Raw genomic sequence first — 26,004 nt, forward strand, 5'->3', positions numbered from 1 at the left:
TTTTGGAAAATGTCTGTCTGTCTGTGTGTATGTGTGTGTGTATGTATGTATGTGTGTGTGTATGTATGTGTGTCACGTCTGTGTGTGACCAGTTTTTTGTGGCCGCTCTACAGCAAAAACTACCGCATGAAATCGAACGAAATTTGGTACACATATGTGCCCGTATGTGAACTTGTGCCCATTAGTTTTTGGCGCGAATTCCTCCAAGGGGGGTGGAGCAATGGGACGTTTTTTGAGTTACGCGTGCTTGCTATTCCTCAGGAAGTAACTGGCGGAATCAAACCAAATTTGGTCCATATGTTGCCATTAACAGGAGCAGGTGCTGATTCAATTTTGGTGTCAATAAATCAAAGGGGGGTTGAGCTATAGAACGTTTTTTGTCGTCAATTGTGACTGCTGTATCTCAAGAAATAACAAACGGAATCAAAAAAAAATTTTTTGACAAGTAGCCCTTAGTGGGTATAAGAGCTGATTTTATTTTGGTGTCAACAGCTAAAAAGGGGGGTAGCGCAATCGCCCGTTCTTTTTTTCCATTGTGAGTGCCCTATCTCAAGAAGTAATGCTACGTTCTGGTTGAAATTTGGAATATATGTGAATCCATACGTAAACAGGCTTTGGTTCAATTTTGACTCCAATCGCTCCAAGAGGTGTTGATTTTTTTTTTTTTTTTGCGAATAAAAATAGTTTTATTAATGTAACAATAAGAAAGATAAATCGTAATAGATTGTCGTCTGCGTATTTCTCGTGATTTTAATTGTATGGAAATGATCGGAAATATTATCTCAATGATTTAAAATTTTTAACTGTTGCCATCTTATGTTTGTTAATAAATAAAATATTTGTAATTAATTTAAGCAAGGCTTTTAAAATAACTTTCATTTTTCGCTTTTTGCTTTGCTTTTGCAATAATTCAGACATTGGAATGGTCGTCAAGTTTTTTCATGTGAAATTTTGTTTTTGTTGGGAATATTGCTTCCTCATCAAGCATGTTGAGGGATCAGAAAAAAAAGAAAAATATAGAAGAAAGTTTCGTGATGGCCACAACATACTAGTTTAATTTATTTATTTTTAGTTTTTTTAAATCTTGTTTATCTATTTTTATTTTATTTATTTTAAAAAGAATACTGAGATGTATTTTCATCTTTGTTAAAGTGAATTAATTTATAATTTTACACATTTTTCTGATCATAATATTTTTGCATTTTTGTAATTTAGCCTTGCTTAAAATAAAATTAATTTTACCCATTCAAAATAATTAATTATTAAAATATTAAAAATAATATTACTATTGAAAACAATAAATTAATATTACTTTTCAAAATTTATTTATTTATTTTGAAAAGCCAGGGGATGAAAGTGTCTTCCTTGCAGCCCCTTACCGGTGCTTCAAATGAAGCGTATTGCAGCGCCGGAAAGCGTACTGGACATAAACGTGAGATTAATAATTTTCGCGATGTATTTTGTAGCTTTCCCCTATCTAATTAATTAAATTTTATTTTTAAACGTCAAAGGGTAAAAGTGCAACACTCTGCCAGCAACCATGGACATAAACATGATATTAATACCTTTCGTGTTTTACTTGGTAGTTTGGGTGTAGCTTATCCTGTGTTTAAAATGAGTTTAATTTTATTTATTTAATACAAATAATTATTTTAAGAACGTTTAAGTATTAAAAAAATATTTTAAAGAAATTTAAAAACCGAAGGGGGGTTCGGATACCTTTCTTTTTTTGGGGGGGCTCACTTTTCTGACCCCCTTACTTTTTCAAGGCACGAGTAGCTACTGGTGTTCGGATACGAACAGATGAACGGTTAGTTAGAAGTACACGGATCGTCGTGTACTCATTATTCATTTTAAACAGAAGTTTAATCGTTTAAGCCTCAGCGGATCACAAGTCAACTTAACAAAGCCAGACTATAGTCGGCCAGAACACTTTAAGCAAAGTTTTAGAATATAAATAAAAATGTTTCTGCTATTGTGTATTTTATTTGTTTTGAGCTAAGCCAAACATGGGCGCCCATATGCAAAATTTTAAAGGGGGGCTCAGATATTTCACCCATGGTTTAGCAGGATATTTTCTCCATGGAAATCGATTTCAGTATAGAATAGAATTAGTAAAATTTGACATTTGAAAAACTTATTCATTAATGACTGGAGAAGAAATATTTTTAAGAAAAAAGAACTAAAAGCAAGGAAGTTCTCATTTTTAAGGGGAGGGGAGGGGGGCTTGAGCCCCCACTTGCCTCCCTATATGGGTGCCTATGAACTCAAACAAAACCATTTAAAAAACAGTAAACCAGTATGAGAAATACAAAGAATAACGTCACCCGTCTTTGGAGACGGATATTCCTCAAAACAAACAGTGAAAAAGTGTTCTCTCCTGAATCAATGAGTATTTAATCGCTTGTTAAGTTTTCATACGTCATTCTGAACGGCAAATTAAATTTCCTATCGTGCAACTACTTCTTTTGAATGATACAATGGAACTTCGAGTCATTGAAAAGAGCAGTCCAGCCATTTCCTGAAATGTTTATAAAGGCTGCACGTGAAGAGCTTTCACTGTACTGAGTCACTCATATTAACTAGGCTACAAAACGCTGAAATTATAAAATGATGCCGTCACTTCCTTTTATAATTTCAGTTAGCGGCCATTCGTTAATTACGTAAGGGTCTCGAGGGGGAGGGGTGTTGGAAAAATCTCTACATACCCTTACTTTGGGCGAGGGGGGCAAGGACGCCCATATGTAAAATTGTAAGGGGGGACTCGGATATTTTCCCCATTGGTTAGGAGGGTATTTTCTCTATGGAAACCGATTTCAGGACAGATAAGAGTCATTAAAATATTTCATTTTAATAACTTATTCATTAATGGATGGAGAATAAATGTTTTTACATTTTCGCAAAGAAAAAAATACCAAAAGCAAGGAAGTTCTAATTTCAAAGGGGGGATCGAGCCCCCTCTTGCCCCCCCCATATGGGCGTGTTTCCGGCAATTCGCCCTCTCCAGCGTTTCGCCATCCAAATGATTGACAGGTGAAATCAGGTGAGGTTCAGTGATTTCCCTTCAAAGAAGGTAGGGAAAAGTCGTAGGGATTATTTATCCCTATCACTGAGCTTAAAGAGAGAAAATATTCCTAAAAGTTTTAAGATCCCTTGACCCCTCCCTAGCCCCTTATCACCTCGTGGGTGTTCATTTGCACATGGATTGAAGAGAGGTACGCATTAGAAAAATGGCGGTCAATTTCGAACGATCTCAACGAGGAGGAAAACTAGCTTTGTTCCAAGGATTTTTATATCGCACAGAAAAAACGGAAAATCGTACTGGAAAATGTGACTTTGATAGTTCTTGTAAAGCACGTATCATGCTACGAAGTTGCTAGAATATACAGCTCAAAAAAAACTTTATCAACTTTCTTTACTAAGAACAAAACGCATTTTATCAGGGAAAAATAATCTGAGCTTTTCTATAGCAATAAAATTTGTCTGAGCAACAACGACCAAACAAAAAAAAATGGAATTATTGTATTTATTTCATTGTATATTGTTTAGACTACGTTTTTTTATTTATCGTTTGCCAAATTTAGCTTATGTTTAGTCGTAATGTTATTTTCTTGCATTACGACTAAACATAAGCTAAAACATTTTGGATACAAAACAATTTTTGCCTTTTTATTTTTAGAACACCGAAGTGAAAATAAAATATTTAAAAGTTAGTGTTACAGGTGGCTTTAGAATTATTATCATACATTTTTTAACAGTATTATACAAAAATGAAATTCTATCTTTTGAAATTCGTGTCATATTGAAATCGTATAGTATTAAATTAAAATTTTGTTTCGTGTAGTATCGAAACAGTGTTGTAGAAGCACCGTGTGATACGAGGAATGCCAATACAGACTACGCTAGTCTCCGCTCAATGAGATTAGAGGCCATGTTGTTGATATGTTTTCTACTTGTTTTTCAAAGAACTAATAGTGTAAAATATAATAAAAGAATCGCACTGTGTATGGTATGTCTTGTTTTTAATTAGTATCGCATCATATTAAAAAAAAAATTTGTCGAAAAAACATTCAGTCACGATTTCTTTAAGTAAATATTTCTTTGCACAAAAATGTTTTTTAAAAAATTAATAATAGTGAATTTAATAACGTTTCCAGTGATGTACGATTCGTTGTTTTATTATTTTGAATAACAAAGTGGAATCTTACGTAAGATTTGGGGGGGGGGGGTGAAAATCTTACTTACCCTTACGTGGGGGGAGGGGGGTCGAAAATTGTCAAAATCATCCTTACGTAGTTACAATAATTTTGAAAACATTGAATTTTCAGAAAAATTTTCAGGGGTCAATCCAAGTTTTATTTTCTGGGTCCCCATTTTGTTAAAAAACAAAATATTTTTCTAAATTTTCTTTGTTTTTGAAAATAAAGTTATTGTGAATTGCCAGGTTATAGTATATGGGCATAGCAAAATGATGCTCATTCACAATATGAAGTATAAGAAGAGAATTGTTAATGTCCTACTGATAGAATTACAAAAACCGTTTTTTGAAGGTCGCCACTCTGTCACACTGGATCACCATGTGGCAAGGGGCGACCCTAAATCTTAAATTTTAGTTCATGATGCAAATTTTTGTGAATGATCCGCTTTTACGATGTGGAATTTTGTGAAGCTGCCGCTTTTACAATGCAGATTTTTGTGAAGGGCCCGCAAAACGAACTTAATTCCAGTCGGCGGTCGACCCTATTTTGGTGAGCGCAGGGCCGCATAGAGCCAATGCGGGCCCCTTGTCATCTTGGTCACCAGGTCTCCCTCTTCTTATAAAACTTGTACATTTATATGTCTCAGATTCCAAGCTGGGCCCCTAATCCCAACTAGGCTGTCATGGCCTCTGGGCGAGCAACAAATGTTGTTCGCTAATTCTGTGTTTTTCCCAATTAATAATGTTGAAAAAAGAACAATTATAATTAAAAAAACATGTTGGTATCATTGTGGTACTCTACTCACTGACATTTTTGCTGTTGGTTATGATATGGCACTGGAGACTCTGGAGAAATACAGCGGTTTTTTTGCAGAAATTTAAGAGAATTTTAATTCAGTTTTAAATTTTATCAAGATCTTGGTTGAGGTTGTACTGTACTGTAAAGTATTGTTTCTGAATTCAATTAAATCCATCAGCTTAAAACAGCAAAACATACACAAAAAAAAAAAAAAAAACAAGTAACTTCAATTGTTAATGGAGTTTTTTACAATAACAACAAACAATATCAATAATCCTGATTATTACATTACGAAATTAAACGAAACTAATGTAAAAATTTTAGCATCAAAGCACCATAATTGAAATAACATTGGACAAGAACTTTTCTTACCTACCTCTCACAATCCAAAAAAGTGTAGCCTATAGAACAAAAAAGTCAGCAATAGAGTATGTTAGATTTTAAAGTATACTAGCTCTTTTGGTGCCCATTTTGTTATCGATGTTTCCATAACAAAGTTCGTTTGATGCAGTAGCGACATACTAACTTGAACAGCGATACAGACTAAGTTAATATGCAAAAGAACGATGCAGGAATGACAACAAAAAAAGCTTGTAAACTTTTTTTTTGAAAAAACTTTCTTTGATTCTGACGTCTATAATGCATATTCAATAAAATCAAAAATGAGAACTAAATAGAAGATCACAGAATACTTGAGACGAATCCGATTGACTTTTTACATGCTTTTTCTTAAGACTATGGATCAGAGGCGTAGGAAGTCTATAAACGTAGGGGGAGCTGGGGCTCAAGATAGGGATGCAAGGGACAGAAGCAGTAGCGCCACCAGATTTTTTTTTGGCGGGGAAGGGGGGGGGGGAGCACTTGAAAAAAATTTCTTATTTGAAACGATTGTCGATCCTTTCGTCTTCCTCTCCCTTTCCCAGTACAATGTTTTCAATCATATCTAATATATAAATTGAGGCAGTGAGAAATAAAGGGATGTAAGTGGATATCTTCAACTTTTGAGTAAAACGCGTTTAAAGATAACGTCTCAGGTAAGCCTTCATTAATATTTTTTCTAAATCATGCTGTACAGCAGCACCAACCAGCGCTACTAGTATTATCTCTCACCCCAAGACAGAGGAAAGGTTTCTCTACTATTTGTACTGGTTATCTCCAAATTTTTTAATTTTGCTACTTACATCCTCTTGCTTCTCACCGCCTCAATAGTATATGGAGAGAATGAGGTGATAAAACTTCTGGTTTTTTTTGGAAGGGGGTCGGTCAGTTCTCGAAGATGAGCACACATCAATAGGGGGGTCCTGGGGCTTCAGTCCCCGGAAAATTTCCGAAATCTTAGTTCTAAAAACGTAGTTTAGACGGTCCTTTGGTAATGTTAAAGAGAGAAAATGTTCGAATGCCCTCCATGGAAAATTTTCGGAATTTATGTCTTTAAAGCGCGAATTCAGAGCATATTTATGACGTTAGGGAAAATGATATGACTCAAGGATTGTCCTCAATCGCTTTACATCTCTTTCCCAATATTTCAAAATTTAAGTTCCAAAAACGCAATTGAAGACAGTCTTCAATGATGTCAGGGAAAGGGGGAGGTTCTAGGGCTCTCTGGAATAAGACATAATTGGTACTTGGTAACTCGGCCGAGTAGTGAAAGGCCAAGTACTCTAAAGAAAGGCCGAGTACTTGGTACTCGGCCAAAGTGCTACTCGGTATGTCTCTAGTTAGAGGCATAGCAATGTTTTGAAATTGAACGGAATATTATATAATCTATCATATTGTGGAGGGAAAGGTGTTCAGTCATGGGCTCTCTTCCGCGAATTTTCAGGATATTGCTCTCTAAAAACGAACATTGCAACGCTTTTTAATAATTTAGGAGGTAGGGGAGGGCTTCAGCAGCGTAGCATTTAGAAGACTTTCTTTTATGAGAACTACAAACAAAGGAGAAGAGAAACAGTGCGCCTGAAATGTGTTTAAATAAAACGTTCGTTGTATAGTTCAGATAAATGTTAGTAAAAGTACTTCAGAGAAACTATGAAATATTGTTGGTGCTTTTTTCTAACAATAATAAGTGAAAAGGAACATTTTTAATCGTGAAAATGGATATGAAAAGTTTCCCAGAACCTCAAACATTTTGAGGGGTGCTCAAGTGCTCTCTTCCACATGCATTTTTTTTTAGCATGAAAACATATCTGTGACAAAAAAAAAAGCCCTTAATTTTGAGAAAACAAAAAAAGAAGAATAAATATAACTTCATAAAGTCTAGATGTTCAAAAAAAAAAAATTGTTTTCAATAAACTCGCAGTTTTTAACATCGTAACAGTATTATTAAAGTTTTTTTTTTATAAATATTCTAATGGAGATTTGATTTCACTACCGATTTTGTTTAGTGAGAATTTTTGTTTCTATGTTGTAGTACCTTAGAATTCTTTAAATTATATTTATCTTTGCAAATTTTTAACTTCTTGAAAAAAATCAATCCCTCACGGTTTAAATATAACAAAATAATGGATAAAAAGTTTTTTTTTTTTTTTTAGTTTCTACCGTGGGATAGTTCTGGATTTTTTTTTTTTAAATTATTATCACAGCAATGATATGTATCCGCAAAAGTAATTTCTGGGTATGTTACTGATTTACGTTGTTTCTTCTGACAATATTTTCAATCAAAAATAATAAATAAAACTTTTATAGAATTTTAAAAATTTGTTCGAAAAATATGTATATCAGGCTTTTAGTCTATGTCCCCTGACAGAAGATCACTTTTGGTTTCGATAGACCATCAAATAATGATATTTTCGCAATCTGATCGTATCTTTTGATCGAAACGTGGAATTTAACACCCGAAACATACGATCATAATCCCTCGAAAATTAGTTTAGAACTATTATTTGTTCTATAACTGCATTGCTAAACTTTTGAGAACTCGCTAAAGAATTTTAATCTAACTTTCGTTTCATATTTTGCAAGTTTGTTTTAATCAACGAATTTAAAAGGATTCGCCGGAGATTCTTTAGATAGCGTCCGGAAGGTCAGATGTTGTTTACCTTAGAAACCTTCTTTTTGATACGTGTCTGGAGCACCTTCATATTTAAATACAAAACTGGCTCACGATTATCTCTTTTTAGTGGAAGTGTGAGATACAAATGGCATGCAAAAGTAATAACATTAAACTGAGCTACAGTGTAATGTGTAATACACTTGCGAAAGACGAGCTCAAAGTGGAAAGGGCGGAAAACACCCCTAGGTACCCCAACTTGTCTTCAATACTTTTCTTTTTCTTCCGGGAATCGAGAGGTTTGAAAAGAGGGAAACACAAATGTACTGACCACTCCATCTCTCCCCTTTCTTTGTTGGTTATGTGGAAATTCCTAAAAAAGGTAGATCTCATTTTTGAAATCAGGTTTGAGATAGACAATGTACTGCAAAGAGCTATACGGTTAGAATTTTTCCGGGGGAGCTGAGCCGGTCTGAAATATTATAGAGGGAGCTCAAGCTCCCCCAGCTCCCCCGCTTCCGACGCCTATGCTATGGATCGAGCAAATGACAGGTATGGAAGCTTCTACATTTTACGCTACAACATGATCTTCATTCCCTATTTCCCCACATTCGAGTGCCAAACAGAAGCGCGGCACAATGAAATCTTTCTCCCAAACCAAAAATGTAGCATGAAAATAACAAAAACATATTTTTAATCCTGAATTTTAATGGCGAACTTTTCCAGTACTTAGCATTGATATTCAAAATGTAAACTAACGGGTCACGTGGTTTCCCCTAACTTCGAACCCAAATCATGAATAGATCCCTTTTTCCCTATAAGTTTCCCTGCCGTTAAGAAAAATCCCTACGATTCAGTTACGGTTCATTCATTTGCAATGTTTCCCCCCCCTCCTGTAGAGCAGACACGCCTTCTTCTTTGTGAGACCCTTGGATGGCGAATATGCGGAGAGGGCGAATTTGGGGTAGAATCCATATGGGCGCCCTTGCGAGGGGAATGGTCAAACCCATTCGTAATTATCTAAGTAGATATTTTACGTTAGAAATCGCGAGTTCAATTAGTTTGGCAGCAGGGGCGTAGCTAAGGGGGGGGGGGGGTTTGGGGACAAACCCCCCCCCCCCCCCCGAAAAGTTAGTCTCAAAAAAAAAAGAGAAAAAGAAGAGAGAAGAGAAGGAAAAAAAAAAGAAGAAAAGGAAAAAATTCCAAGCGATTATATATATATATATATATATATATATATATATATATATATATATATATATATATATATATATATATATATATATATATATATATATATATATATATATATATATATTATATATGTATATATATATATATATATATATATATATATATGTATATATATATTATATATGTATATATATATATATATATATATATTATATATGTACAGTGAAACCCCTCCTAACGGACACCCCTTTAATGCGGACACCCCTCTTATGCGGACAGTTTTTAATTCCCCGGCAGAGAGACATTAAACCTAATGTATAAGGAACCTCTCTCGTACGGACACCCTCAAATACGGACACGGACACCCTTTTCGAAGTCATTTACATTGATATATCCTTTTTTGCGGACAGTATTTAAAACTTGAGAATTAAATAGCTACTCCATTGAAAGGCTTCATTTAATGCAAAGTCGACCAGCTTATACGGAGATAAAAAAAAATATTTCTTTGCAATTTTACTTTGCATCTACTGCGTAGCAAAAAATTTTCAGCTTGACACCGAAATGCATTTTTCATTCCAAAAAACATCATCAAATCGTCAAAAATAAAAGAAAAGAAAAGAGAAAATGATTATTCTGCAAGTTTCTGTCTGTATACCCCCACCCTCCCCCGTTGCCTTGTTCCTTTTCAGATGACTAACAATAAGCAGGCGTGTTGTGTCAAAGTGGAGCCGAGTTGACGCGCCATCTAACAAAAATATTTTATGGAGAGTAAAAGTAAAGCCAATGCAATATCATAAGGTAAACTTAAGGGTAAAAGCATTCAGTTGTTTCATCGTTCTCATTGAAATGGCTCTGAATACTCATCGTCAGCGTCGTACTCTTTCTCTTAAAGAAAAAATTGAAGTTATAGATTTCGCAGAAAAAAATAAAATTGGAATACGGAACATTGCTGAAAAGTTTGGTGTGGGACGCACACAAATTTGCTGTATATTAAAAGGAAAAGAGAAGTTTAAGAAAGAATGGTGCATAAATGGAAACCAAGAGAAGAAAAAAGATTTTCCTAAAAGTAATGCCCTTGCAGTGGATGAAATTGTGTTTAAATGGTTTGTGTCCGCAAGAAGCAAAAATATTCCGATTTCTGGCCCTATTTTACAAGAAAAGGCGAAAGAAGCAGCTACTGAAATGGGTATAGAAAATTTCAAAGCTTCCAATGGATGGTTAGATCGTTTTCGAACGAGACATGATATCGTTTTTAAAAAAATATGTGGTGAATCCATGGATGTGGATGCTGACGTTTGCGAGAAATGGTTTGAGAAAGTGCCTAGTTTGATTGAAAATTACGAGCCATGTGACATTTATAACATTGATGAGACCGGTTTGTTTTATAGAGCTCTGCCAGATAAAACCTTAACTTTACGGAAAGAAAACTGCTCTGGTGGCAAAATCTCCAAAGAACGCTTAACAGTTTTGTTGGGTGCCAGCATGGATGGTACAAAATTAAAACCAGTTGTCATCGGAAAAGCAGCCAGACCTCGGTGTTTTAAAGGACTGGATATAAAAAAATTACCTGTAGACTGGTATTCAAATAGAAGAGCGTGGATGACAACCAGTGTCATATCTGATTGGCTTGTAACTTTTGATAAGAAGTTGGGGAGAGAAAAAAGGCATATTGTTATTTTTATGGACAACGCGCCCTCCCATCCCAAAGACTTTCACTTGAAAAATATAGAAATTGTCTTCTTGCCAGCAAACATAACATCGAAATGCCAACCTATGGATGCTGGGATAATTCAAGCTTTTAAAATTCAATACAGGCAACTAGTTATGAAGCATTTAATCAATAAAATGGAAGAAACTAAAACAAGTAGCGAATTGTCCAAAACAATTGATGTGTTAGATGCAATCAGCTGGGTTAAGCACGCATGGAAGGAAGTTAAAAAAGAAACAATAGTAAGTTGCTTTAATCGCGTTGGATTCAAAAAAGGATCTGCCACAGAGGAAATTGACAACGAAGTTGATTGTGACAATGATGGATCCGATTTGCAGTCGTTAATGCAACAAGCAGGGTTCACAAATGTGACCGCTGAAGACTATGCTCCCATCGACGACCAAGTTTTCACTGAAGAAAGCGAAACAGAAATTGCAAGCATAGTGCGCGAAATTAACGAAGGTCATACAGTTGAGGATGACGATGAAGATGAACTGTCCGTAAAAGAAGACGTTAAAACAATTAAAAATGTTAACGAAGCTTTAAGCGTATTAGATGGACTCAGGGAATTTTCAATTAAACACACCGATCCTAAAGGACTAGACTTGGTACAAGAACTTAAGATACATTTCGAAAATGAAAGACTTTCATCGATCAAAACATATCAACAGACATCAATCGAACAATTTTTTAAAAGTACAAATTAGGTATGTAATTTTTATGCGAACCTGTTATTTAAATCTCTTTGAGTGTGCAAAACTGTAATATTTGAATTTAACCTGATAAAATAATTGTTTATTATGTATATGTTGGTAAAAACTAGTAAATTAAAAAAAATCTATGCATATGAAAGAGTAGAATTCACACATATTTCATTTAAGATTTCAAAAAACATAAACAAATAACTAAAGTTAATTAAATTAAAAAAACCTCTGTAAAGCGGACACCCCTCTCTTACGGACAAAAAAGTTTGTCCCGTTAGTGTCCGTAATAGAGGGGTTTCACTGTATATATATATATATATATATATGTATATTATATATATATATATATATATATATATATATATATATATATATATATATATATATATATATATATATATATATATATATATATATATATATATATATATATATATATATATATATATAAGAAGTAACCCCCCCCCCCGGAAGTCGGGTCTAGCTACGCCACTGTTTGGCAGGGATCATATTTCATTTGCGTCGGAAAGGGAAAAAACGTATTAGGATGAGCTGTTTTTTTATGTTTTACAAAGAATGAATAGTGTAAAGTATAATGAAAGGATCGCACTATGTATGGCATGTTTTATTTTTAATTAGTATCGCATCAGAAACAACAACAAAAAATGGTCGAAAAAGCATTCAGTCTTAATTTTAACTTTTTAGTAAATATTTCTAAACACAAAAAGGTTTAATAAAATAATAGTGAATTTAATAATGATTCCAGTTAGGTAAGATTCGTTATCTTATTATTTTGAAAAACGAAACGGAATCTTAGGTAAGAATAGGGGGGAGAGTTTTGAAAAAATCTTACGTAACTGTACATGGGAAAGTGGGTAGAGGGGTCAAAAATTGCCAAAAACATCCTTACGTAATTGATGAATGGCCCCTTACTCGTTAGAAGAGAAGTTCATAAGGAGATTTATATGAAAAGGTAAATACGTACTTCATCGGTTCATCAAATCTGACAGTTGCAGCTGAATGGAAGACTACAGATACATGTTTTATCAAAATATTTGCGTCTGATTCCTTGATTCCAAGGTTTGGCAGGGAAATATCTCCTACTATAGGCACAACTTTCGTCAGCAATGTTGGCATTTCCCGCTTTATTTTGGAAAAAACCTGCAAAAAAAAGTTTAATTTCCATTATAAGGTGCAGCGTTTTGACACGTTTTACGATATTTAGTGCAAACAATTATTATTGCTTGGGCAATTATTAATTATATCTATACATTAAAAATTAAATTCAACGGCGCAACAGCCCATAAGGGCCACCAAGGCCTACTGCGCCCATCTCAGTTTTCATGGCAGAGTGCTCCTGGGGTTACAATGCAGATGTTCTGCTCTGGTGGTCAGCCAAACGTGGAACCACCAGGGTTTAGTTCCCAAGCACGCTTTGCGCTTGGTATTCCTCAAGCTTCAATTTTGACATTTGCGATACTTTAATTCTGACACCGCAAACACAACTTCAAATGACAAAAATTTGAAAATGCTTGATGTTTATAAATTAGCCCTCTACTTTATCCATGAACTTATTTAAAGAGCAAGCAACCAGAAAACCAATATTTTAATTAAAAATTATGTATATATACAGTCGAGTCCCGACTTACGCGAGGGATGCGTTCCAAGACTCCTCGCGTAAGTCGAAATTTCGCGTTGTGGAAAAGGGTATGTGTAAAAAACTTTTATAAACATACCCAATTATTTAATACACTTGTAAATGATACCTCAAACTGTTAAAAACTATTTCTGAAGTATAAATTACTGTTTCTTACATAAAAAACTGAATTTGTATTCATATTTTAAATTGCAAAAAAAAACTGTTTTATTCAACATAAAATACTGCTACGATGCACAAAAAAATGATCAATGGGGAAAGAAAGACATAAAATAAACCAGTACGGTACGTGAAGTTTGTAGTAAGAAAAACAAATGCTCGATGGTTTTACTCTACAGAAGATCCAGTAATGTTATTTGTAACTTAAAAAGATGAAGATGATTATGATTTATGCTGCGTGATCAAACCGTTACTTATCTATTTTTAAATACACAATACAGTTGCTTCACTAGTTCTTTTATAACGTTTCTACATAGCAACACCCCTCTTCCTGGTTTCATAAGATTCACAATACAAGAGCAGCTTCCATTTTCAAAATTTTTGGTGAAATTTTACGGATTTCCTTTTTTTGACTTTTAATTGTACATATGAACGATTCACTCATACCTAATAGTCCTGCTACCTTCGACGCATTTTATAGTTGTTCTAGCACATAATCTTTAGCTTTTCTTTAATTGTCAGAAACTTTCTGTTTTCCTTTTGATCTTCACAAGATGAAACATCGCTCTTAGGTGTCATTACATTTCAACAACTTTCACATTTAGAATGAAAAAAAATGGAAAATGAGAAGTAGTTATTTGTATAAACGATGTATCTGACTAGTACGGTGTGGGAACTTCCGCTCTCAGTGATGCTAAAGGGATAAAGGTCCATTCACGGAAAAGAAAAAAGAAAAAAAAATCACTTACAGACCGCGATTCCCTTCCGAAAATTTTCGTGTTGCGGACGAGAAATTCGCGTTATGTCTAAAATTCCTTACTAGTGAAAAAAATCGCGTTATAGCCATTTCGCGTAAGTCGGATCGCGTTGTAGCGGGAGTCGACTGTATATATATATATATATATAGTAAAGTATGTAGTTTCACATACACGGGTAGCACAGAAATAGATCATTATATATATATATATATATATATATATATATATATATATAGTCGGATCCCGCTACAACGCGATCCGACTTACGCAAAATGGTTATAATGCGAGTTTTTCATTAATAATGATTTTTTTAAATTGTGAACACAAATTGCTCGCCTGCAACATGAAATTTCTTGAAAAGGAGCGACCAAGCGTTAGAATGGGCTTCGTTGACACTAAATATTGGTTTTGTGAATAGACTTTCATCCCTTTAGAACCACTAAAAGAGGAAGTTCATATCGAGGGGCACGGCAGTGCCCCAGCCAAGTCGAGCGCGAAGCAAACACTGCCGTACCATCTTTACTGGAACCATTTCGTCGCATTTTCAGGCTCCTATTTGAGAACCTTCTGATGAGACCAGAACGCAGAAATTTTCGTCATCCAGTAAGCTATAATCACACACTGGAAATCCGAAATTTCAAGTCTGTAGGTCATTTAGTTCCGAAGTTAAGCGAAAGCAAAGTTTCGCATTTATGACACTCACTCACTCATGATCAGCAAAATAGAACTAGTACTTCCCATAAACTCAGAGAGGTGAAATTTGGTACAGAGTTAGGGTTTGATGACTACATAAAGGGAAAACTATAAAAACTAGGCTAACCGCCTTTACAAAAAATATTCAACTTGGTGGGCCGCTTCATTTGATGTCAAAAATCGAAAGTCTGAAGTATCTAATGAAGAACTCTCAGCTGGTCTCAGCTGTATTAGACATGGTAATGCCCCCTTCTACTCTTGGTACATCAAAAAATCGACTGTCATTGCGAAAGTCCAGCGTAGTGGGACACATCTTCTAATTTAATCTAGCCTAACTTTAGTCTACTCGAACATCACACAAATTAAATGTTTCTACAAAAAGAAGTGAAATCCCACCAAAAACATTCTGTAAAAAACTAGCCAAGTCTCGATGGAGCTGTTTGTTTATCTCTAAAAAGTAATGAAATCTAAACAAAGTCATGACAAGTCGAAGGTTCCTTACTGCGATTTCTTTATTGTTATAGTTAATGTTGTGTGACTTAGCCGTTAAAGAGTATACACAAGGGTACCAAAACAGGTGCTCCATGACACGATTGCACCAATCTGTCGCCAGAACCGCTACCCATTGACGATGGAAAATTGCCACTTGGAAAACGTGTAAACAAAACCCACCAAAAACATTCTGTAAAAAACTAGCCAAGTCTCGATGGAGCAGCTTGTTTATCTCTAAAAAGTAATGAAATCTAGACAAAGTCATGACAAGTCTAAGGTTCCTTACTGCGATTTCTTAATTATTATAGTTAATGTTGTGTGACTTGGCCGTTAAACATTCTTTATACGTTAGTGGGTACAAGTCGATTTTGTTTACACGTTTTCCAAGTGGCAATTTTCCATCGTCAATGGGTAGCGGTTCTGGCGACAGATTGGTGCAATGGTGTCATGGAGCACCTGATTTTGTACCCTTGTGTATCCTTTAACGGCCAAGTCACACAACATTAACTATAACAATAAAGAAATCGCAGTAAGGAACCTTCGACTTGTCATGACTTTGTTTAGATTTCATTACTTTTTAGAGATAAACAAACAGCTCCATCGAGACTTGGCTAGTTTTTTACAGAATGTTTTTGGTGGGTTATATTAGTCTAAACAACGCTTTGACTCAGTTTTTATACAAATAACCGCTCCGATTCTTAACTTTTTGTTTTTTTTCATTTGAACGTTGATAAAAAGAATCTCCCAAATGCGCTTTTTCATCTAAAGTTGACGAAAGTGGTAAGAAAAAGAGAAAGTTTCTGACCATTAAAGAAAAGGTCAAGATTCTCGATATCCTTGAATAATTAGAAAGTGCTTCGAAGGTAGTACGGCAATTAGATATGTGAATCTTCGATACGTACAATTAAAATTCAAGAAAAGGAAATCCGTAAACGTTGAGAACTTAGTTTTAATACTGAAGCTCGCAGTGTAGTGTCTGAGCAAAATACAAACTTAACGAAAATGGAATCTGCTCTTTCAATAGGGCTTAAAGAGGCTTGTTCCCACACTGTATAAACCATCATCTTCATCATTTTAAAAATTATAATTAAGTTTACGATATCTTCTGTTCAGTGGGTACTATAATGCAGTAATGTATTTAATGTAAGTACCTTACTGTTTTAGTTCATGTCTCTCATTTATCATTGACTTTGTGCTTCCACAACAGTAATTTTTAGAAACGCTTTTTCTAAAATGCAGTAAGAGTCAGTTCTTTATAAAAGAAACGGTAATATATAGTTAAGGAATGGTTTGAAAGAATTTGAGGAGTGTCTAACACATGTCTGAAATAATTGGGTATGCTTATAAAATATTTCTAAACATACGTTGTTCCACAACGAGAAATTTCAATGTGCGCAAGGGGTCTTGGAACGCGAAGAACAAATTATATATATATATATATATATATATATATATATATATATATATATATATATATATATATATATATATATATATATATATATATATATATATACTTTTTTTGCATGTACTCTGTATTTAGGGTTCCGGGCAATTGACCGAGTTGCCCGTTGAATAACTCGCTCACAAACTTCCTTTTTAATCTTAAGAAAAGGGGGGGGGGGAGGTGAAAAGAAATTTATTGAATAGTAATGAATTAGAATTAGGCTCTTACAAAGAAATTTAAAATACCTGACATGTTAGTAGTTGATCAAGCCGTTGCTTAGGGTCCAGCCCTTCTTTGGCTCGAAGTAGAACGTAGATCGTTTTAACACTCCGACACGCTCGCAGGAGTTTTTCAAGAAGAACCTAAAAAAGAAGTCCCATTTAACCTAAAGATAGACTGAAGACACTACAGAAAAAATCTACAAAATCTTAAAATTGAAAAAAAAAAAAAAAAATACATGGTGAGCCAGTCCCGCTCCAAGCGTAATCGGCGCCGTCGTGCAAGTGTTTTTTGAGCGCCTTTATGCAGCAACGTTCGAGCAAAATATAATTAACACCTGGGGTAAGGTTCTGTAGACAAATGTAATATGGAAAAAATATGTTTGGCATTTAATTTAACAAAAAAAAAATAACAATCTGTAAATTTCTAATTTTGGAACTCAGTGTACGATTTTACTTCATGTCTCGAAGTCATTTCGAGTAAGGGCGGATAAAAAGGAGGGCGATCGAAATTAACTTTTGAAATCTGTTTTTTTCTTGGAAACATTGCATTGAGCTGCTGTTAAAAAAGAGGTGGCCAATTTCAGTTCATTTTAACCCAAAAATTAAAAAAAAAAATCTTGGAATTTTATTGAAATAATTATTGCTTATTTTTGTCTAATAAGTTCTTGAAAAAAAATGGGAAACTGCTATTATACCGCTTAAATTTCTAATGTTTGTTATACTTTCCAGAAAGCAAGGTGTCTATTTCTGGACTTCGTATTGATCAATATTTACTTTGTTTCTGGAGTAAATGTTTCAAAATGTAGAAAAATTTGAAAAACACACTTTACCCATAGTGGATTTTTTTCAAGTATGCCAGCCCGAAAAAACGGGCAAATTTTTTAGGGCTGGGCCCGGTTTGATGAACCCTGCCATCGATATGCTAATGCATTTTTGGAAAAAGAATATACATATTTCAAATATCAAAGTTTTCTCCTCTGTAAATATCTCTTTCATCTCTAATAGATAAATAATTATTCAACGTTTTTTGTCTGTCATAACATGACAACGGAGTACTGAATAGATTTATAAACTAACGTGTAGGATAGTCTCCCTTGAAATCTGAAACTGAAATCATTTCCGATAAAATTAAAAATTTTAAAATACGGAACCGTTACAAAAGGCATTGAATTTAATACCAAAAACTAATACATAGCCTCTACAAAGCTTTTTTCTTTTTAAATTTAATACACAAATAGTTAAAGAAATAAAATGGAGGGAGGAAGTAGAATCGAGCAATTATGGTCAAGTCGTTACTATTCGGAACTAAAAAGATAACCTAAATTATTGTCTACTGTATATAAATACATATTACGCACATCTTGTGCATACCGTATTTTTATGTATGATAACACAAAGCAGTGGAATTACAACAAATTAATGCTCACAAAAATTATAATGCAAGGTATTTCACAGTAAGAACCAAAATGGGGAATAACAAATTTCTTACGCCTCGTATGCTCAACCTTGTGTACTATAGACATATCGAAATACACTTCACGGCTCCACATTCAAGAAGGAAAATGATATATGTACGCATTATTTACAGAGTAAAATCACTTGTTTTCAGTGTAAAAGATTGCGCTTTTGAATAGCATGTTTAGATACAAGTCAATAATTTTCCCTTTTAGATTCTCAGGAAGACGGATTAACTGTTTCAATGAGCAGTATAATTTCACGGCCGCCATTAGATATAATGAAGAATTCAATTTTACTGTTTTGGTTTGAGTTCCCCCCCCCCTTCATTTAGAGCATTTCTGAGCGGTAGAGCTCGGCGCCCTTTAGGCTTTGGCGCCGTCGTGCGTCGCACGACCTTGCACATAGGGACGGCGCGGCCCTGGGTGAGCAGCATAACGTTGCTCGTACAGTGTTCGTTACTTTCTTGAATAGGATATTTCAGGGATATTTTGATAGGAATTCTTCGCTCATATATAAGATATTATATATATTTTTAAAATTTTTCGCGAACATATTTTTTTATCTCTAGTGAAGTCTCTGCTCAAACCAAACTTTATATCCCTCTACTAGACTTGATGAACTGATGAATGTCTGTATAATCGCTAGAGTTACAAGGGGAAAATATATACTGTACATTTATATATCGCTCGTTAGGAAGAAGAGTGACTCAATACGAAATTTTAATTTTCTTTTTTTTTTCTCGTTTAAAGGCATTCAAAGGACGCTATCTTCTTTGGAAAATAATGACAGATTTTTTTTGCTCTAGTATTGACGACTGGAGAGCACAGCAAATTTTCTTTTCTTAATGCAAATTGCCAGAAGAATTCAACTTCAAACGCTTCTCCGGTAAAATTTTATTTTTTCGTATTGTGGCGCTCTACTTCCAAATTAGTACAGTAAAAATAAGAGTCGGACCCAAACATCCAAAAAAAAAAAAAAAAAGCAAACCTGGTGCAAATTGTTTATTACCTTCCCAATAAGAACAGGTAAAAAGTTCCACCCCATTGTGCGTCGGGTTTCGGAATGGGGGGCATCTAAAAATTGCCGTTTTGAGCATTTTTTCGGAATTTTTAGAGTAAATTTCAAGAGGGAATATTATGTCATACTAAATTTAAAAGCATGAAATTAAAGGCGTGTACCCCCAAGAGGGATGACACAACTCACCTAGAACCCCCCTATCCCCGTAAAACGAAACAGATCATTACCAAAAAGAAAAAACATGATCGAGAAGGTATCTTCCATCTATAACATATATGACACCAACTGCTTTTTTTTTTGGGGGGGGGGGGGGATGGTGGCGTGGATGGATCTTTTGCTTCAGGTTAATAACACTTAACCATACAGGTTTTCTTTACTTCTGAAACCAGATTCATCGAATACTGATGGAGGATCAGCGCACAACTCGTACTAGAAGTTTTTAGCAATTTGTTGTTCCAGTTTTTTTTACTGTTCATACTATTCGGTGTAAAAGATGGTTTGGGCTTACACATCTCTACAGATAGTAACTACTCTCGTAACAGAAGCTAGAGACATAACTGCATACCTCCTTTACAAAGAAATGCCACTAAATTGTTTGCCTTCCATATCCTTTTATGTTTCTACCCCTCATCACATTTCACCTTATTATCAACGACCGACCAGTATCGGCGAGCAACACCACTACCAACTTGAGTCAATACCCGTAGGGAGAGAAGAGCAGTATTTAGCATTCTACTGTTGTATTGCTCATTGCTCTCATCAAGACTTCTACCATCGTTGAATCACTACAGGTTCTGGACCACCTAAATTTGTCACTGCGTTGGATCGTTGGCTAGCTGATGTGACATATTTATCTTTTTTTTTTAAATTGCATAATGTACTCGAAAGTTTCAGATAGTGTTGCAAGTATACGTTCGCATATTTAGCACCATTCACATAACCGGCTGCGTAAAATAGAGGCGGCTAGGTGTTTGCAAACGAGAACCCCCACCGACTTGGAGGGTGCAGAATTGCAGCATTGCCCGACTCACTGTTGGCAATTTCGGTTCATCCCCCCCCCTTACGGTAATGGTAAAAGATTAAAGAAAAGTTGAAGTAAATTAATTAAGAAGAAGGAGATAAACTGCAATCAATTTGGACTATATTTTTTATGCTGCACAGGGATTTTGTTTTGCGTATCACCACAGCGCTCTAAACAGTTTAATAACTCCAGTCACAACTAAATTGGTTACTGAGCTAGCTTAGATCTTTTAGAATTATCCTTCTGACATTACTATATCATTGTGTGGCATTTTGTACTTCGGAAAAGCTTCGTTCAATAGCTCAAAAGAACAGATGCGTGTATTGTACTCATGCATGCGCATTCGAATATACGTACCTCTTAAATTAATATTTTTTGATGTCTTTAAAGTATGCAAAATAAGAGTTTTGTGCTTTCAAATTCAAATAGTTTGGATGTTTCTATTAGCGTCAGGTATCCAAAATCTAAAGGAAAACGCGGAACTGTTTTGTAAGAAATGAAGTTCGCATTAACTACAATAAAAATAAATACTGCTGATAAAGCAATGAGATTGTAAGGGAATGTGGGGCAAAGTGAAATGGTCAAATATTTACTCTGCTTTTAGCGCCATCTATTTGGTAATGTTTTAACTATGTAGTAGCACATGAAGTCTATCCCTTTCAGGAAAAAAATGCAACCCAAGAGTAAAGCATATGATAATAAAGGCAATTTTTAAAAATTGAAGCTCGTATTGTAAAATTTAGTTGTAAATAAAAAAAAAATTAATGATAAAGTTCTTGTTATTAACGTTTAAAATATTAATTGAGAGCTTCTAATATTCAGTGCAGTATTTATTTAGTTATTACTAAGCTTATTTGTATTTTAAATATTTTGCACGATTAGTCAAGTGCATACGGAGCAAAGTGGGTGGGGCAAATTGAAATAGTGAGTTTCTTTTACTCGCTGAATCATGTACTAAATTACTTACGTATTCATTAATTAATTAATTAATTTACATTCCTCGATAGAGTAATTCACTAATTTATTCGTTAATTTTTTCTTATTCATTCACTCTTTCAGTCACACATTTATTTTTCTTCATGTACTAACTAATTAATTTATTTGATTATTCGTTTATTGTTTAATTATCTCTTTATTTATTCATTAAACCTTTTATTTACTGATTCATTTGATAAAAATTTTTTTTATATTTGCATAGAAATGACTCCATCAGAAAAGTATTTCATTTTTCATTTTGTCCATGAGGGGGGAAAAAGTGAAAATTTTACTTTTTTTTGAAGGCTCAAATTTACTGCCAAAAATGAAAAATAACGTTTCAATGGAAGTTTTATTTTAAAGTACAATGTTCTTACTTTATGTACTGTAATTTTCAAAACGAACTTCCATTTTGTTCATTTTGAAAAAGCTCAGTCATCTTAAGTGTTTCACTTTGCCTCACATTCCCCTACTATTCTTCAATTATAATAATTTCCTTTTTCTAATAAAATTGAGGGAAAAAGTGCAATAAAAATAAGATAGTAATAATAAAGTTTTTTCAGCAAAACAAACTATAATGAAAAGCATTTTTTTGAATAATATTGAAAAATTTCGGAGATTTTTCAGAAAATTTGTGTTTGGCTAGTACGCAATTATTACAATACACGTCACAATTCAAAATGATTTAAGTTTGTTTGTTCTACTAAAATGAGCATTTTTTTTTTTTTTTTTTGTAATTCAGATATTTTAATTCTGTTTTTTTTTATTAAATTCTACACTAAATTACCTTCGATTTGATATGTACACATTTATATTTAAGTAAAAATTAATATGTTCTACAAGCACACAAAGTTGAAAAACATGGAACTTTCAAAAAATTTCCACTTTTTGCCACCACTGTATTTTGTTGGAATTAAGTTGCAATTCTATGTTTATACAATGCATTTTCGATAAAATTCTGTTAAACAATTTAAAAAGTTATTTAAGAAAAGAAAATACCTTGCCAAGGAAACCAGTGACTCCAGTGATAAAAATGCTCCTGCCTCGGTAAAACTCTGCTACTTGTGAGTCTTCGTCTTCATCTTCAAAAGGCGGAGGAGACATGTAGCCCTCAGAATCACTGTCCCTGCTTCTCGGCATGCTTCAGGATCAATGGAGGAGACAATTCATAATTTCAGGTACTGCGTAGGAAGATAGAAAAGTAATTTTTCAGATGACGTTTCTTCGTTGCGATTTACGTACAATAAAATCTTCGGTTAAATCAAATTTAAGAATAATATAAAATCACTTTGGTGTTACTTAATTGTAAGCGAAATAATTTTCATATCTGTGAATGCAATTTTTAATTTAAAATAAAAAAGGATTTTCATTCAATATTAACTGTTGAGTCGGTTTAATGACCTCAGTTTCAGAAGAAATAATTCAATGATTTCTAATGTTTAATACTTCCTTTTTATGAAGACACGTATTAAGACAATGCTTTAAATTACTTTTTTTCCAACTATTGTTTCGATGCTGATAATAATGGATTCAAAGCAAATAATTCTCTGTGAGAAAGTGATGAATTAATTACACTAATTCATATTCACCAATTTTCGTTTAAAAAAAATGAAATCGGTTTTTAAAGCAATGAGTGGAATATATTTCTGGCCATGGGTTTCAAATATGTAAACCCATTTCGTCAAAGTAGATATTAGCTTTGTTGATAGCTTAATAAAGACATTAGACAAATGTCTTGGGGGGGGGGGGGGGGAGAAGCTATTAGAAAGGATTTTTTTTTTAAAAATCAAAAAAGCAGTTTTTTTCTCATTTCCTCATAGATTAAATATGTTATCATCAGATTACCACGCATTACAAGTTTTCAATTTTAAAGAAAATTGAATTGGGTATTAGAATTGAAGTAATGCTATTTAATTCGTCCGAGATTCATTATATTATGCGACGCTAACCTGATTTTTTTTTTTTTTTTTTTTGCTTCACTTTTTATAACCGATTACACTTTTTAAAGAAAACGAGCCAGTTACGGGGTTACTGTTTTATGTAACACATTATATCATATAGTATATTTATACTCGAGAATCAATGCACCTAAAAATCATGAAAGATGTTTTTACTCAGAGGATGTGATAATTTTAGCGACCAACGCGAAGATACTCTCAGTTTCCGTTAAAGATTTTTGGTCTTCAGCTCCGTAATGGCTACTCCTTGTCAGCGAAAGAACAACAGTTCCCAGATAAAATTGTCGCAAAAATTACCATAAAAATAAGGACTGTTTCCAAAAAATTCTTGTCAGAAAAAAAAAACACCCTAAAAGTCCTCATTCGAATAAGAACCTCTAAAATACCGTCTTGGAAGAAAGGTATATTTTGATAGTTCGTCTTCAATGATTTTTTATATCGATTTAAAAAAAAAAAGATCGACCGCTCTCGAATTACTTTTAAACTGTCGCGAGGAAAAGAAGTCGCTCTTTCATCTCGAAAGTTTGTGCGCATTCTGCTTTAAAACTCTGAGTTAGTCCTGCGTATACAGTATGCAGAAATTGTGTCTCTAATCTGTTATCAAATCACGTAAAGGCATTATACGAGGAAATATTTTGTGAGAAAATCAAATCAGCTGGGCATATAATAATTGAGCAATTCAGAAAGCGGCTGAAGCTATACACGTGCGGTTAGTCTATTCTAGAAAGAGATAATTTTTGGATATCTGATCGACGTTTTTGCCGTTCGCTATTTCCCGAATCATAATTTTCTACTTCTGTTGAAACTCTCAGAAGTTATTCTATAATAGGTAATTCATGAAATCTCTACAGTCTTTAGGTAAGTTATGTTTCGGCATTTTAGCATGGTTTTAGCTGAATTCATACAAAAACAGTATTGCTTCAGAGCTATACAACTAACTTAAAAAATAGTTTGTCGCATTTTTATGCGGTATACATGAAAGCATACATATATGCCATTTTCCAGTTCTATGAAGATTCATTTTCTGATTCACACTGTAGAAAAGCACAGCATATTCTAAGAGAATCTGCGAAATAATTCATGTATTAATTACATATTTCTAAAAAGTCAAGTTCGAAATGTCTAAGGGAGAAAAATGATTTTTTTTTAATTGCGTAACCTGCCAAAAATGGTGGCACTAAATTTCATTTTTTTATACACAGATGAAAATTAATTAATAATTCAAAAAAAAAAGGAAAGAAACTGGTCTGATTTGGATAAGATAATTTAATGCTGTCAGCCGAAACTCATTTTGCAACTAATTACTTTGTGTAATGTGGTTTTTTTTCCTTCTACTTGGTGATCAAAAAGTCGTGCAACCCGTTATAAAATATTTTATTTAAAAATTACTAATAGTTTTAAACACAAATTATATGTGGCTACGTTCGTAACCTCAAGCCGTTTCTGTTTTCGTGTTGTACTAGCACTTTGAGCGATTTTAGTACGTAGTATGGTTTTTTATTTCTTCTTACGAAGTAAAGTAGGTATGAGTATTGCATTCGCGAAAAAATTTTCACCCAAAAATCGGCCTTAATTTCCATTTTGCTCTCCCCCGAATGAATATTGAATTTTTTTTCAGCCCGACCACACGTGGATATATGCCTAAGAACATATAAACACCCGAATTATCCATTTTGACGATCCCAGTATTAATTACAAAGAGTTTTCTCGTGACGTCTGTATGTACGAATGTATGTGCGTATGTATCTCGCATAGCTCAAAAACGGTATGTCCTAGAAAGTTGAAATTTGGTACATAGACTCCTGGAGGGGTCGAGTATTGCACCTCCCCTTTTGGTTGCATTCGGATGTTCCAAAGGGGGTATTTACACTTTTTATTTCCTTTTACAAAAAAGTAAGTATTGTATTCGCAAAAAAATTTTCACTCAAAAATCGGCCTTAATTTCCATTTTTCTCACCACCAAACGAATGTTGAGGTTTTTTTTTTTTTCCCGGACCCGAACACACGTGCACATATACTTATGAACGTATAGACGCCCGAAAGATCCATTTTGACGACTCCCGAGTTAATTACAACGAGTTTTATCGTGACGTCTGTATGTGCGTATGTATCTCGCATAGCCCAAAAAACAGTATGTCCTAGAAAGTTAAAATTTGGTACGTAGACTCTTAGTGGGGTCTAGTTGTGCACCTCCTCTTTTGGTTCCATTCGAATGTTCGTAAGGGGGTCATTTACACCTTTTTTTGGGGGGTGGGGGAATCATTCTTAATTTCAATGCAAACTGAAAAGGTGTTATAATTTGGCAAACACTCGGCGATATATCGCCAAAGTTTTGTTCGCCACGTTTTGTCGCCAACTTGGCGACGAATTTAGCGTTTTTTTCTTTCTTTTCTAATTGGGTTTCAATTTGGTCATATTTAGAGTGTTAACCATTGAATCACATTAAAACTGCCAATTGTGGTAAATTTATCTGTATTAATTTACCCAATTTCTTTGCTTCGGTTTGCAACAAACTTGGGGTAAAAATATTTCAAGTGTTTCTTTGCTTACTCCGAG

The 26,004-nt window shown here is 34.1% G+C and overlaps 1 protein-coding gene across 1 annotated transcript in view; it reads right to left on the reverse strand.

The window, feature by feature from the left end:
* LOC129230254 (putative fatty acyl-CoA reductase CG5065) overlaps positions 1–22,630 on the reverse strand; it is a 45,084-nt gene extending 22,454 nt beyond the window's left edge. Inside the window, exons 1-3 of the mRNA XM_054864655.1 lie at positions 22,490–22,630; positions 17,044–17,160; positions 12,578–12,753 (exon numbers count right to left, since the gene is read on the reverse strand). Of these exons, the coding sequence (XP_054720630.1) occupies positions 12,578–12,753; positions 17,044–17,160; positions 22,490–22,630 (434 nt within the window). The remainder of the gene's footprint in view (positions 1–12,577; positions 12,754–17,043; positions 17,161–22,489) is intronic.
* Between the last annotated feature and the right edge of the window lie 3,374 nt (positions 22,631–26,004).

This window comes from Uloborus diversus, chromosome 9 (assembly GCF_026930045.1).
Source record: "Uloborus diversus isolate 005 chromosome 9, Udiv.v.3.1, whole genome shotgun sequence".
Lineage (NCBI taxonomy): Eukaryota > Metazoa > Arthropoda > Arachnida > Araneae > Uloboridae > Uloborus > Uloborus diversus.